The 16,981-nt window shown below is 34.0% G+C and overlaps 1 protein-coding gene and 1 long non-coding RNA gene across 5 annotated transcripts in view; one reads left to right on the top strand and one right to left on the bottom strand.

The window, feature by feature from the left end:
- Positions 1–16,981, bottom strand: part of LOC106466883 (interaptin-like) — a 59,505-nt gene that overhangs the window by 11,493 nt on the left and 31,031 nt on the right. For 3 of the 4 annotated variants that reach the window (XM_022394955.1, XM_013927191.2, XM_022394954.1), the window contains exons 4-6: positions 10,319–10,554; positions 3,864–4,100; positions 2,775–2,908 (exon numbers count right to left, since the gene is read on the bottom strand). In XM_022394955.1, coding sequence (XP_022250663.1) covers positions 2,775–2,908; positions 3,864–4,100; positions 10,319–10,554 — 607 coding nt within the window. The remainder of the gene's footprint in view (positions 1–2,774; positions 2,909–3,863; positions 4,101–10,318; positions 10,555–16,981) is intronic. The other variant, XM_022394956.1, reaches the window with a different exon arrangement.
- Positions 8,906–16,981, top strand: part of LOC111087637 — a 30,639-nt gene continuing 22,563 nt past the window's right edge. Inside the window, exon 1 of the long non-coding RNA XR_002612294.1 lies at positions 8,906–9,131. This is a non-coding gene — a long non-coding RNA (uncharacterized LOC111087637). The remainder of the gene's footprint in view (positions 9,132–16,981) is intronic.

A 16,981-nucleotide genomic window follows, 5' to 3' on the forward strand; every position in this document is an offset into this window, starting at 1 on the left:
TTCTTACCATAATCCAACATATAAGACCCTTGGCTCATCACAATTTAATTTATCATGGTCCTACAATGTAAATAGTTCATACAGCTAAACTTCAATTCACCAGAAGGCAGTATGAAACCTGCTTTTGACCATAATAATTGTGACATTTTGTTGAAGCAATAATTTCTCCTTTTATTGCTTGTGTGGCATAAACCACATATTCATTTGCAGAATGAAAATTTCATAAATATGAGTAGAAATGGATATCACTAAACAGCAGAACAAACAAAGAAACTTATTCTTATTCATATTGATGATGAAAATGAAAATTAAAGCTCTGATGAATACCTTGAAAGTTTAGATGCAGAGATCAAATCTCATGAATTATCATCAGAAGATGACCTTGAAGAAACCCAAAGTAAGAAGCATTAAAATGTACATGTACCACAATATTTTATAATGTTTATGCCTCTGACTGCAATGAGATATATTTCTATCTGTAAACTAATTACCTAATAAGGGTTTTCCATATGAATCCAGTAATATACATTAAATCAATCAAATATAAAATTATTAATATTTCGTCAAATTTCCTAAATTTTCACGGTTCCTTGGAATAAGTGATGTCTGATCATGAAAAGTTAATTAATGTTGAAAATATTTTCCCGTTGGTGGAGGTTTCCTGTTGGTGGTTTCCCTGGTTTGGGAAAAATGAGTTAATTTTGAAAATATTAATTTTTTTCCTGTTGCTGTTGGTATCTTGAATTTACAGAAGCATGAAAAAATTAAGTTAATTAATTTTGAAAATAATACGAGTCTTAGCCAATTACCAAGTACAAGTATTAGCTATCAGCACTATTAGCAAAAAAGGGTTTAGGTGCATCTCTAATTATTAGTGATATCTTTTTGAGAAAAATGTGATTCTTTTTTGTAGATATAGTGCTTCAGTTAAATAGCTACTCACAGCACTGTGTTCCCTATTTTTTTTTCTCAGGTTAACATGCACCTCAACATGGACTTATGGGCTACATCTAGTTTATGAAAAGTTATACTCTGCAAGGAAAGGCTTTAACTCTCTCAACATGGGCTTGGTCAATCTGACCGACCATGTGACCTCTTTGTACTCAATTAAAGTCTTTACAGATTTAATACTTCTAACCTTCAATATAGTATGTATATCTTCACAAAATTTGGCAGTCGTTCAGTTCATATTATAAACCTTTCACATACAAAAAAATCATATTTTTCAGTTAAGTATTTTTAATAAAATAAAATAAAGATTTGTCAATTAATATATTGAGTATTTGTTTTGAGTAGTCCATGTGCAAAGTAATTTTGATGTTAAAATTAAAAATACTTTTCCTCATCTCAAAATCTCAAATTACCTTTTGTAATCCCTAAAACCTCCTAAATACATTTCAAACGTTTTTTTTTCAGTAAACCTTTATAGTTTAGCTGTTATTTTCACTACTCTATCTTAAAACGATATTCGCCCAACCTCGTAAGCACCAAAAAAAAAAAATCGAAATAAACTTAAATTACCCCCTTTTTTTCTTTCTAGAATGACTTCAAATTGTAACATGAAACTACATTCGTTTGTCCGAAGTAGCTCTAAGTTCATAACAGTATACATCTATTTATAATTAAATTATATTGTTTTATTACCCTTTGAGCCATGCCATTATAAGTTGTAAATCACTCGAGGAACGTGCAGCTCATGTTAGGCTATCAAATTATATTACCCATGAGCTGCTCACGTGCATGCCTTGTGAACCATTTTAATTATTTTATTAGGTTAAATTACTTATTTTACCTAATCTAGTCTTATATAACATATATATATATATATATATATATATAATAACTAAAAAGATCCGTATTTTTAGATTTTAGTTACTTTTGTAATAATAAATAAGGAATAAGTATGAAAAAGAAAAAATAAAGTCCTTACCAATCTTCTTTTTTCTTGCTCTTGGGTTTTCAAGGAGAGCAAACCTTAATTTTTTATACTATAGATATTAATGCACTTAATAGTTTGTATTTAATTAAATAATGCACCAAAGAATATAGACTAATAAGATGCAAAAAGTTAACAAATTCACTTACCTCTCAAAATTTTCCTAGCTTTCTAACTATGAGACAACAGCCGTTACAAATTCATCCAAGTTAGTCGTTAACTTTCCCACTGGAACGAATCTTGTACTGTGAGTGAAATTAACGATATTCTGTTCAGAACACAATATTATACAATACATGATTTGATAGATGAAAACCTTGACTTTCTATTGGTTATGTGTAATATATAATGAAATGTAAAAGAGAACTATCAACGAATTGTGAAAGAGAGGATGTGACAAGTGGGTGTGGCAGTAAGGGTCTTATTTTCTATTTGATAGCTCTGTATACAAACAAAATTGAAGGCTATAAAAAATATGGTTTGTTTGAGGAAAACTATTTTATGGAGTATTTTTCGAGTGGTGGTGACATGCTAAGAGAAAATGTGTCACTTGGGTCACACTAGTGTAAATTCATGATTTTTTTTAAATATTCCCTTGTAGAATTAAGAACTTAAAACTTATATACTATTAAAATATGGATTATTAGTTAAGAGTTTGTGCTATTCTAATTGTTATAACATAAAAAAAATGTAGTTTAATAAAATTCTGAATGTAAAACACTAAAACCTTGTATCATTCACAGTAAAGGGTACCTGGGGCAATAGGGTTATACCTTTAACTTATTATAGGAATTGTTTATGCTTAAAGACAAAAAGATAAAAATGTTTTGCTACATACTGTAGAATCCCGAGATATTTGTGTCTGTTGATTTTCCTGCTCCATACACTTGATTAGTTCTTCTTCAAGTTGTTTCAGTTTAAAAACTTGCCCACGGGTCACTTGTTTCTGATACAACCACTGATTAGACCAACCTGGCATAAATATATAAATAAACACACAATAAAGAACAAATTAACTAAATTTTAAGTTCATATATCTAAATGTACATAGGGAGTCTCAAGTCTAACTCTTATTTGCCCATGTGATCAGGCTTTTGGGACACATTATATATTAAAAAGAAATTATATATTAAACATGTTAACTTACAGGGCATAGTAACTACAGCATTTAATTCGATATTCTAAAAACAATTTGAAAGAAGCTGGTTATATAATGTAGAAACTACTAATAATAATTTGCTAAAAAATAATTTTAAAAAAAGATAACTGTTTTCAAACATTTATATGTACATGTACATGTCACTAGGAACCAATCTTATAAAGTGGCATTATTCAAATGATATGATACAGACATCTAACCAGGTACTTACAATGAATTACATTATACTGAATAAATTACAGAAATGGAACAAACTGTCAGAAACTATTCAATACATTTGTGTGTCCTCTTCTGCCCTTGTATCATTTAAGCTTGGCCAGAATCTTCCTACTTTTATCATTTCTCAACTCGTAAATCACATACAAAAACAACTTTCAGCAATAAATATTACTGTAATAGTGAAGGAAGATTGGCTGCACAGCTTCAACCTTAAATTTCACATGAGAAAGTTCTATGAAAATAGTTATATTAGCACAGAACTACAAGATAATAAAATGGCATTAATAACAAGTGTAGACAAAATTTCATGAAATATTTAAATGAAGTTGATTTAATAAGCTTTCAATCCCAAAATTTCAGTTAGGTTTGATGCAAGTTTTCATGGAGAAATTCACCATCTTTATATCATGTGCATAAAACAAGACTTATATGAAGTTTAGTTATAATTTGTGCTAAGTTTCATGAACCAAACCATGTCTCTTCAACCATTCAGAAGGAATTCCATACATATGTATTTTTTTAAATAAAAAATATATATATTTTTCAAACCTAAGAAATGTCCAACTCCAAATCCAACCACTGCAGTTACTGCTAATACCACCACTAGATTAAGGATAACATTCAAACGAGTGTTTGGCTTATGTACATAGTGCCGAACTCCTGGTTTCATGTCCACATCAGTCAATAATTCATCACGTATATAAGATAGAGTAGAGGCATCTGACAGGTCTTCATGAATTACTTCAATTCCTGTATTTGTTTTGAACAATTCTTGATCTTTTTTTACTGTATAATAAATGAGTTTGGTAATTAAAAGTAAGCTTGAAAACAAAACAAATTAGTCATTACCTATGACACTGTAACCACTAAATAAACAATCCTCTATGAATGCAATGTTTAAAAAAAATGAAGGTCCAAAAACCAAATTTTCTTTAGTACTAAAATCAGTAAGTCTAAAACACTAACTGTATAGGTACAAAGTCTGAAGGAAGCTTGTGCCCTAAGCTATTCAAACACAAAGCTTAGTTATACTTAAATTTTACAATTGAAGAAACAAACAAACATATAATTGAAATATATGAATGATTAAGGTACTATTATTCTATGTTCAGAATCAAAACTAAAGACAAAACTCATCAATAAATGCTAGAATTGCAATATATTTGTAAATGGCATTTTGGTATGTACTCAAAAGCCCTGATATTCATCCTTGTCCTAAAACGAGCATGCTTTTTAACTAAATCTTATGAGAAGGAGTGAAATTACTAATATTCTTATCATTTTATAAGTTCATTAGTCAAACTTGCCATTTGTTTAACCTTTCTAGTATGCCTCTAGTGTCAGAATATAATAATTTATATTTATGATCAAATGATAACTATTGATAAACTAATTGTTTTACACTTCAGTTAATAATATATTAGTACAAGTTCCAAACACTTGTGTGCAAGTAACCGTGCCAACTCCCACACAAAGTGCAATTATATATAGCTGCTTTGTTTCCATTTCAAAGTGTGTTTTAGAAATAAGTTTACACAGGCCATTGAGATACCTGAAGTTATAATTTTCCTACACTGAACATGTATTTCTGAGAGGTACTTACTTCCTGTCACAAGATTAGCTATTCTTGTTCATTGCTGCCCTCTATATGCAAACTTTTTCTTTACGCATGCCACAAGCCTTCCACTCCCTACTATTGGAATTGCAAGATTCCAACGTGTCTCTCATGCAAATCATCGTGTGTCACATCCTCACCAATAGGAGCATGGCATGTTCACTTGACACATGTGACTCCCTCTTCACTCCTCTACCGAACTATCACTTTGAAGTTTGGCAGATGTCATCACTGTAGAAATGTGGGAAGTGCGAGAGGAGATAAGTACCTATTGAAAATACATTTTCAGTATACGAAAATTACAACTTCTAAAAGTATGTCAATCACATGCAATCAACTCCCCAAACTGTGAAACAAATAGAACCATCCAAATGGCAATAACATCCCCATAAGAAGAGAGGATGAGGGATAGCCAAGGTCAGAACAAGAACAATGCTACATACCATTGCTGTGACCTACAACACATATGGAGGAATTTGAGGGAGGAAGATAGACAACCCAAAACCTCTATGAGGATGTATGTTGATCAGTTCACTCTATATCTAAAATTTACCCGGGAGGTACCAGTATCTATGCAAGGTTAGGATGAGGGCTTCCAATTGAAGGGTTATCATTGGTTGTCATGGGTTATCGCAAATAGGAGGATATCACTTCACCTATAGAACAAAACTGCCCTACTTTGTAACTGTGTGGAACTCATTCAGCAGGGTGCCTCCATGGTCAACCATCCCAGTGGCTTGTAACAGGAAAGTGGTAAATACCGTAGAATTGTCTAAATGAACCATCACCAGACAATGTTGGGTGAGAAGAAGGAAGTGATGCAATGCCCAATGTATGACTATAAGTTCAAGAACATTTCATCTCCAGACCAATAGCCCAAAGGCTCCTGGTGATTAACTGCATCTCTGAAGGATGCTTCCATGAAAAGAGGTATATTGAAATACAGGGGAAGAAGTGTCATGCCCACCGACATATGGGCTTTGTCCAACCACCAAAGCAGATCGTCTCACAGGGAAAAAGGAAGGGTAATGGAGGTGGAAAGAGAATTCCAAACAAGGTTCCATTGATGGTGAAGCACCTGCTGAAGAGATCTCATATGGGTACAACCAAGGGGACAAGTGATGTCATTGATGACCAAATCCACAAAAGTGATAGAACCTCGTGAGCAGTAATCGACTGAGCCAAGAGGGTAGTGCAAACCAACAGTTCCATTGAATGAAGTTGTAAAGGAGAAGGTTGGGCCTGACTGATACGAGTTTTGAAAAAGACCCCAAAATGGACAAGATATTGAGTGGGTCTGAGGAAGGACTTCAACCAACCCACTTGGGCTGTCACAGAAAAAAACTGCTGAGCATGATTGGCCAATTCCTTTTCAGAATGAACCAGAAAAAGCCAGTCATCCACGTAATAATGAAATTGCAGCCCCAGACATGGAGATGTCGAGCAAAAGATCGGACTGCTTGGCAAAATACATAAGGTGTCGAGGCAAGACCGAAAGGGAGGGCCCGAAATTGATAAACCATCCAGAGATGGTCAAACCAAAGGATGAGACTGAGGTTATATCGGTATATGTAGGTAAGTGTAGGAGACATCTATTTCGATCATCAACAACCCTGGAGAAAACACCCATCTCGGTTGATAAAATACTTCATGGTGAACCAGAATAGTGAAATGAAGTGGTTGAGTTGAGATAAATTAATTACCGGCTGCCAATCCTAATTTTCTTGGGGACAACGAAAAGGCGTGAATAAAAACCCAAGGAAGGATGGAGAACAGGTTTGGTGGCTCACCAGATGAACAATTCCCAAACTACTTCTGAAAGACACTAGCTGGCCATGGGATCTCAAGAAGGAGGGAAGGAAACAAGGTAAGGAGAGATGGGAGGTGGGGAAAGAAACTGGACAACAAATCCATCTAACAGAACCTGAAGCACCCACTGATCACTGACAAAGGAATGCCAGCGATGAAGAATCTCAAACAGCCAAGCTACTACCACACCAGAACCCATTGGGTAGTCACTGGTACTGGTGGTGATGAGGGTGTTTCGTTAAGGAAAGTACCCCAAGTAGAAGGGACAGATAAGGAAGGGGAAGTACGGGAAACAGTAATTGGAGGCATATGAGGCTTTAACTGAGGCAAGTGGGCTATGATATTTATAAGGGCGAATTGTTGTTGGACCAATGTCATCTGAGGCTCTAAAGTTTCTGGGACCCTTTCAAAAACATAACGCCTCAGAAATGTGGCCATACATAAATCCCTAAGATATGTTGAGGGTATACAGACCTGTACTAATACGCTGTCACGACCTATAAGGTCCCAATAACACAGAAACCATGTATGTAATGCCAGAGCTGAAGACAACATGTGGGCTAAAGTGCAGGAGAGAAGGGCAAGGATATCTCCAGGAAACCCCTCAGGATTTCTGTGGAGAGTCTCAAATAGGAAGTGTATGGAAGAAAGATACCATAATAGATTTTAAGGGTAAGATGCAAGCAAGAATATTGAGCATGGGTAAGACTGACAGATAATTCAGGAGCCGCCCCCAAATAGGCAATAAGTAACCTAACAACTGCTGGTTCCAAAAATGGATAGTCAGCATGATGGTAGGAGAGTGTGAACTGATCTGAAGTCCGCAGGAGGTGCAGCATGCTAATTCTCTCACTTAATTGTGAGACAAAGTGATCAGCGTGAACCCTAATATTAGGTGAGGGGGGAAAACCAAAAAGGGTTGGGAAGATTGTTCAAGTAGTAAGGAAGGACAAGGTGCATAAGAAATAGGGGGAAAGGGATAAAACATCACAAATCCAAGGCACAAAATCCATAAAGACCACATTAAACCAAGTAGTCTCATCGGGTTGGTAATGGGAAGGAATGACAAAATTCTGGAGGTGAAAAAAGACAATTGAAGTCCTCATCAGCCTGTTCTGGAGGAGCCTGGGTGATGTCGAGGGACAAAGGCTTGAGAAATAATGATGGCCACTGATGTAACTTTGGAATTCATTGCACATAAAGGTTCACCAAATTTGAGTGCAGAAAGTAAGGCAACTAGGAATTAACTGATAAATACTAATAGAAAAACAGGCTGAATGAAAGCAAATTAATTTAAAAGTCGTACAAAGGTCGTAACTGGAAAAGATAATTGTTTGCTTTACTTCTTTATTTACTGTTCTATGTTTTGAGAAAAATAAGTTTAAAACTTATTTCTAAATAGCAATAATCTATATACATATATAATGTATAATAATTGAAAAGTGAACGTATTTTACAAAATAAAACACAGCCAAGACGGGTCACTTTGTAAAGACTAAAGGTCGGTTTTATATTATTAGATATGGTAACATGAATGCTCGTGCACCTCATCATTGTAACTTCTGTATTGTTAGCCAGGTGTGGCTGAAAAGTTAATATAATAAATATATATAAATGTACAATGTTATGAGATTTAAGCAATTTAATCTAAATATTTATGTTTTGTGTTGTAATTTGTAGTCATTCTATAATGAAAAAGGCATAATTTATGTTTGTTTCCTAATTTTTTTAACATGGTTAAAAGATCAGTCAAATCAACCAAACCCTTACAGAGATGTTTTACTGAAAATAACAGATAAAATATAGTTTTTTTTCTTAAGAAATGTTTGATAACTATCTGGACATTATAAAGATATTTCATGTGAAATTTGAAAATTTTCTGATGCACAATAGTATTTTTAATCTTAAAATGAAAATTACTTTGTATGTTGGATAGGTAACATGTGAAAAGAAAAAAAAAGGCATGAGAAAACATTGCTTTACAAACTTTAAGACTTAATAAAAAATTTGATATTTTGCATATGAAAGCATGGTAATGTTTACTGATGATCTGCCAAATTTTGTTAACATATGCTTAGTAATTTAAGAGTTATAGCACAAAAACTATAACAAGCACAAAGAAAGAGTTAAACAAATAAAAGAACACGTCCGAACACAAGCACTGCCAAACGAGAAGTGATAGTTCAGTAGAGGAGTGTAGAGGGAGTCACATGCATCACATGAGCATGTCATGCTTCTATTGGTGAGGAGGTGACGCATAATGATTTGCAGGAGAGACATATTGGAATCTTGAAATTCCAATAGGATGGAGCAGAAGGCTTGTGGCATGCATAAGAACATGTTTGCATGCAGAGAACAACACTGAACGAGAATAGCTGATCTTGTGAGAGGAGGTAAGTACAGTATAGGAATTAAATACAGAAGCTCACATAATAATATATCAAGTCAGAGGTCTAAGATTTGAATAAATTTTCTTTTTGTTATACCTGCATTTTTTTTGTATGTTTATTTAACAACACTGCTTGGGATAGTTAAGAAAAATTCACACAGGTTGTGCGCTGATGTGATATGTTTATGTATACATTTTATAGAAATGTATGTTTAAGTCTACCATATCTTAATATCTATTTATATTGATTTTCAAAGTATGTACATACCAGAGCCCTGCTAGTTATTAGATAAAATAGTGATAAAAAGTGTGTTGAATTCAGATTATTTTTCCAATTCTGCTTGGCTGAAAGTGCTGCCATTCATTTAATAACTGATAGAAAATAAAAGTCGGCATTCCTTGGAAATGCTTTGTATGGAAACATGGGAAGGTCATCATCTCCACTGAAACACACACGTTGTTTGACAGAAGTGTATTTTTAAATACTTGCATTTAAGTTGTACACTAGTCAGTGTTAATATTTGTCCAGTATTAATTATTGTTATTATGATGTAGTTATAACCCAAATATTAATGAGGAAATATTTCAAAAATATATAACTAAAAATCTAATTATTAGCAACTTAGCACCATGGAACTCCTTGCCCTAGTTACACTACACTCCTGTTCATACAGCTTTCACATGCATTGTCCACTCAATGTTCAATAGAAATTTCACTATGTTTGTACACTGAATTTAATCTCATATTTTGCTAGCACACTAAGATATTTTTTGTACACACAAAAATGCTAATAGCAATTGTTTGATTTATAACTTGCAAGATTCATATCAAAAATTACAAAAGAAAATGCCAGGACTTAAGTTCAAATTTCATGCCATGCAAGATGAAACTGGAATTTTCCCAACATTTTTGTCCATCAAACATGCCCACAAACATGTAAGTCTCAGGTCTCACTAGGTGTAAGATTCACTACAACAGACATAAAATACAAACACATCTGACTTAAGTAACCAAACTTTATTTCTTTAATTGAGCCAGTTATTCTATAGGGGAGTTTTTATTGAACCTGAAATTTCAGAACGTTTTGGAAAACTGCACATTTTATTTCGGTTTTCTGTTCTTTCATTATAACATTTTTGCTTAATATATTTTCTTCAAATATATCAATCTATAAAATAAGACAACCTCACCTGTACAGCTGGTAGAACTACATTCTGAATTTTTAGTGGCTAACAATTTCCTATTGTCATCTATCTTATCTTCCTCTTCCAACACATCAATCTCACTTGATAAATGACTCTCCTTACTAACTGGAGATGACTTATCTTCTCCTATAGTAACTTCAGGCTGACCAGTAGCAGATTCCTTTTGACTTTTCTGTTTTCCAACTTTTGACATTGTCATTCCTTGCTGATTTGCTGTTTGTCTATGAAGATTTATTTTTGAAAGAAATCAAATTCTTGTACACTGTGTACTGAATGTTATTGCTATGATTATAACTTAACTAAAAGGACTTAGTGTCTAAAAAAATTTTTCTTGCAGCACTGTCAAATTCACAGGGTATTTATTCTTAATAGTTACATTAGAAGTATGACAGAATATAAAAGAAGTAAAATCCAGTATATACTGATAGAAGTGTTCTGATAATACTTATACTCCCAATCATACTGAATATTATTCAAGCAGATGAAAATATTGTTGAAAACATGCTAAACATTTTAAGTCTTAGCCTTCAAAAGCAACATACATAGTCAGATACAAAATATGAAAAACACAGCACATCAATAGAATTGTGAACTTTACAAAAAAAAAAAATTCACCTTTGAAAAAAAAGTTTATAACATTAAAAGTTTTTCTAAATCAGAAAATTTATGTAAACATGATAATTCAAATTAGGTCTGGTTATCTGACACACCTGGAATATGTATTCTTTGTACCATATTGAACTTACCACTGTCCAACTTGACAGTGTTGTAAGTTTATAAGCATGATATATATGGTGTTTTAAGGTGAAATTTTCATAGAAAGCTTGTGCTGAATTGAGATCTGGATGATATTGTCCTGGTTTCCCAACAGAAATGTTTCATTCATGTAAATGTAACATAATACATTGCCACCACTAGTCTTCAGTCAATCCATTTCAGCCATATGAGTTTATGAGACATTAACAATAGATGAAGTTTTAATTAGGTTTGTAATGCTCTTTCTCTCTCTCTCATGTTCACTTTTTAGCACTTAATTGTGTCACATATACTTACTGTGGCACTTATCTCCTTCATAAAGGCAAAACAATATGAAATCTTTGCAAAATGTAACTGTTACAAGAGTAGAAATTACGAAGCAACAACCAAACCATATTAAAGCCACATTCATGTTGTAAAAGAAGAGAATGATTACAGACATGAGAAAGCTGACTGTATTAAATAAGTGTTACTGATGATTCAGCACAGTAAGCAGCATATTAAGGTTGTTGGTGCTAATACCAATCTATTTATATCAAAGGTATCAGAGATCAAAACAGTTTACAAAGGAAAAGTTCAATGCCATGGCACATCATGATGGCAAGAGATATCTGAAGCCAATAACCCTAATAAACGTCTTGAAAAAGACCTGACTTTTGTCCCATTTGTTTGAAAATAGGGAAGTATTAATGTTTAAAATATTTTAAATACATGAAGATCTTTGTCTCGATTTACTATAGTTATGTTCTTTTTTTTTGTGATATAAAGCCCATTCATATCATTATGGAGGTGTTCCATAACAAATTTAATCTACAACCTTTAGTTTAAAACAGTTAGTACCTAGTATTAGTCTAAGCAGAAGAAACAATATTTAAAAACTGAGACTGATCAGAAAAAGAAATAAGCTATTCAAAATTTGTATGTATCTCCCCATGGTTCCAATGAACCTCCATACCAATTTTTGAGAAGATCCATCCACGTCCTGTAAAGTAGTAGCATGGACATACAACAGACAGCACTATTATACTTATATAGATATGATCAATTGCCTATGACCATTGATTAGTGTCACTTAAATAACTGATCATTCAAAATTACAATTAAATTGATTAATGTTAAAAAAAAAATCAACTAACTGTTTCTTATTATTACTGTTTTGGATATTTCAGCTATTCAAGTAATCAAATTTCCACTATGAATTCTAATTAATATTTTCAATTAATTCATGGTTGTTCAGCTTAATTTGTTACAACTAAAAGTAATCAACTAATCAAAATTAGTGCTTCCTATTATTGCTATTTTCAATTACTCTATCTGTCCAAGTCTCACATAAGAATTATTAATTAATAGAATGCAATTGATTAATGAGCCTGACAATTAATCAATTAAGAAATTCCACTAATCACCTATCTGTATACATAGGGAAGTAAGGCCTTACATTCTTCTATAACCAGTCTTGTTAGAGCCTGGAAATGTTAATCAAAGTATGACACTCAATCCTAGATTAAGTTGCCCATTTTTATAAAATTTGTTTAAATGATGAGGTTGATTAAAAATTTGAGAGGACATTGCTCACCCAAATTTTGACTTCTATATGATTTTTTACCACATGAAACAATCATGTTAACCACTATTTATTTTTGTTATTTTATCTGGAACAATCCTCCATGCTAAGTCTGATGTAAGTCAGAGGAGGTAGGATGTTACCTATTGGATGATTTGTCATGGAATTATCCCAGAAGCTGTTTATTATTAACAAAAAGCACGGAGTTAAGCAACTAAAACTCTCTCATCTGTTGGTGGAAATCTTGTATTCATTAGAAAGGGGCCCAATCTCAAGCACTTAACTTGGAAAACTACCAAGGTATTGTATCTGTTAAGTGTTAACTTTAAACAGTTGTAGCAGATTGTGATGATGAATGATGTTCTACCTACTGTATAAAAACTGAACATGAAAAGTTTGCACTATCAGAACTTCAGCAAGATGTAGTATACATTATCACATGTATAGTATTTAACTAAAAGGCTCAACTTCCATGATATTGCAGTTGCAAAGCTGCCTAATGGTATCACAATAATTATACACAACAAGAATAAAATTATACTGATGAGCTAAACAGTGAAACTGATGAAGAGGAATATTCATCATGTGACACTTACATATAGATTCAAATACAACAACTGATAAAAGCAGTATGATAACAAACTTAGATGCACTCATATAATTGGTACATAAATGTTAATGCATCACTCACTGTTATAAGTGTAAGTTATAACAAATGTGCATTGTTTTTGAATGAAAAGTACTAATGTTTTAGCTAGATACACTAACAGGTCTGAAATGTTTCATCTCAGTTTTCATTAACAAAGTAACAGCTAAGGTACATGCCCTACAGTAGCATTATAAGGAGTCCTATATATATATATATAGCTTTGACATTTTCTGTTGAATATCTTAATACTATAAAGATCCTTTTTTTAATACAGTGAACACAACATGAATATAAGTTATTAAAGATAAAATAGGTAAAATAGAGCTATCATGAAATTTTAAAGTAGGTGGCTAGTAGATAAAAGTAAATGATTGGGGTTTTCAGGCCCAAAAAAAGTGGTGGATTAGTGAATACCATGGGGGAGGGGTATCCTCTTCTCATAGGGGAGCCTGGAGTTCATCCCCTGGAGATATTTTGAAATTTAAGAAACTAGATGCATTTCTTATTGCGTTTGAGCAATTAGTACACAACAGAATCACCAAAAAATGTATACATCACCACTTATATCTACCTTTTCATTTTTTATTTGTGCTATAAAATTGAGCATAGAAGTTAACATTTTCTTAAATCCAATATGTATTTCCAATAATACCTCCTCTCACACTACAACTATTACTTGACTGCTAGGGTTTCCTTTCTTTGCCCATTTAAGCATTGGTCTGATTTTTTCTTGCTTGCACCAGTCTTTTATTCCCCACTTAATTGCCCAACACCTAAGTGGACAAACCCTTTACTCAACCTGAAGAAGTTTGAAAGGCAACACTCCAAATTTGGAATGATGGGATCCTGTATGCCATATTCAACTTGAAGAAACAGAACTCATCCTCACTCCCCAACTGTGTTGGCAAGGGAAATTCCACTTCTCCCCAAAATTATTCGAAGGACATAAAACAAACAGTGTTCAACTAAGGACTCAGGATAGGACCACTCAGGACAATGGACCCTTTTTCATGAACAATGTACTGAAGCAATATTGATCAAAATGAAGGGCCACGCTCAACCCAACCAGATAGCTATGGATCAAATCTGAACCAGTATTATGAGTATGCTGGAGCCTCTCCTACCAACATCTAGAAAAAAAATGCCCAGGGTCATGGGTAGGGGGGCCCCAACTTTGCCCTCTTCTCCAAGAGTGGAGGAAATTCACTTGAACACTCAGAAGGAATAACTTCTGTCTTCCGCCCCAGTGACTGGAAACTGGGTGTGGTAGAGACTCCCTAGCTCCATTAGTAGAATATGGAGGGTAATGTGCAATGGGGAGTCCTGAGGAACAATGCTCTGGAAACAGTGAATAGGTGAAAAAAGTTCCTTAAATTTTTAAAAGCAATCTGATTTATTCAATCCAATTATTGGCAGGGATGGGCAGGATGCCCTTGTGCTTTACTCATGATAGTCCATGAGTGGCATTCCAGCATAGCACAGTAATACCACCAGATCTGTCTCTAGGTGGTCACACGGAAAAACCTCATTTCTACAGAGCCCGTTGCAACCTAGATAAATATATTCTGTTAATGGTTGCTAGTGTGGAATTGGTTTGATAAAAGCACTTCTGCATGGTCAACACTTGTCACAAAGTGGGATCCTATGAAATAGGGGTAAGGGACCCTGGTAAGTAAAGAAGAGATAATATTAGAAATGAATATACTCACAAGTCCTTATAATCTTGCAGATATGGTTAATAGAGCTACATGGGGTAGTCAAAAACTCTCAGAGGAAGATACTACCAGATAATGCAAATAATGTGGGATAGTATTGGAGGAGATCCACATACCAACCTGCTAAGGACATAGAAATGTAATGAAACTGACGAGACACGACTCGCAGAAGTCTCCTCACCTCCAAAGAGAGCCCAGAATAAGCAATATGGAACAATTTTTGCATCCACCTCAACAAAGTAGCTAGGGATAAATTCCGGACAATTGAAAGATCCCAATGAATAAAAAGTTATTGTCTAGCACCTCTATAGGTATTAGTGAAGGCAACATAACACTTCACGGCCCTCACTGGACAAAACAAACGATCAAGATTCAATCTGTCATAAAGGTGAAAAATAGAAGTCAGATGAACTGGTGAAAAAGATTTATCTCCTACCCTGGCTGCTAGTGTCTTAGGTAAGAAGGACATAAATAGAATTATAAAGCATCCTGTGCACATACAGAACAAACAACTCTGACCAGCGATGTTCACAGGCCAGCAGAAACAAAAACTAAACTTTAAGGGAAAGGTGATACAAGGTATGTGAGGCTAAGGCCTCAAACAAATGTTGAGGAATAGCATGTAATATCAATTTAATTTTTCATTTAAGTTACTGAAATTCATTGGGATGAAGAACCCAAAACAACTTGAAGAGGCCAAAGAGCACTGGGGACTTAAATAATTTTTGTCTTGACTATCTAAAGGTAGTCAATAAGGCCACCTTATATAAGGCGATTGTGGAAGATGCAAAACTCTTGTCAAAGAAGCAGGTCAAAAAGCGAGTTATGGTTGACCCTTCTGGATGAAGTGGGTTCAATCTCTTCATAATACAAAACTGTCGATATGTGTGCCATGTTGGATTGTAGCTGCTTCAACAGAGATAGTTAAAGAGGAAGTGGAATAGGTGGGCACACCTAAAGATACAGTAAGATGGATACCAGGGTTGAGCTGGCCAATCTGGTGTTATCAAAAGAAGCCACAAAGGGGTTGAACGAATCATAGCTAGTACACTGGGTAACATACGAATTGGTGGGAGGGCATAGAGGTGCAATCACATCCAGACCTGACCAGTTGCGTGTTCCAATGAGTGGCAAACGCATCGATCATCAGTGTCCCGAATCAAGAGCAAAGTCAAAGGAAAACCTAGCGATGCAGCATCCATTCTGTTGGGAGAATCCGGTTGGTTCAAGACAGTTGATCTGCCACCAAATTCATCACCACCAGAACACAGCAAGCTAGAAGGATGATATGATGGGAGTGGGACCAATAAATAAGATCCAAGGTTTGAAAATAAAGAGACCTGGACCGAGTGCCCCCTTGATTGGAAATGTAAGACACCACCATGGAATTGTTGAAGAGAACCATAACAATTTTTCCCCTTAACTTTTTCTCCCCGGGTACCCTTTACTGCACATGACACAAGGTTTTAGTGTCTTACATTCAAAACTTTATTAAAATACTTTTTGTTTATGTTATACCAATTAGAATAGCATAAAATCTTAGCTAATAATCAGTATTTTAATAGTATACAAGTTTTAAATTCTTAATTCTACATGGAAATATATTAAAAAATCCTTAGCATGTGATCAGCGAAAGTGTACGAAATTAAATGTAAAATACTCTATAAAATCGTTATTGCTTAAAAAGACCATAATTTTTATAGCCTTCAATTTTCTTTGGTTACAGAGCTATCAAACAGAAAATCAGACCCCTCCTGCCACACCAACCTGTCACATCCTCTCTTTCACAATTCATTGATAGTTCTCTCTTACGTTTCATTATATATTACCTATAACCAACAGAAAGTCAAAGTATAACATAGTTAACGACTAACTTGGATGAATTTGTAACGGCTGTTGTCGAATAGTTAAAAAGCCTGGAAAATTTTGAGAGGTAAGTGAATTTTTCTACTTTTTGCCTGTTA

This window comes from Limulus polyphemus, unplaced genomic scaffold (assembly GCF_000517525.1).
Source record: "Limulus polyphemus unplaced genomic scaffold, Limulus_polyphemus-2.1.2 Scaffold2410, whole genome shotgun sequence".
Classification (NCBI taxonomy): Eukaryota; Metazoa; Arthropoda; class Merostomata; order Xiphosura; family Limulidae; genus Limulus; species Limulus polyphemus.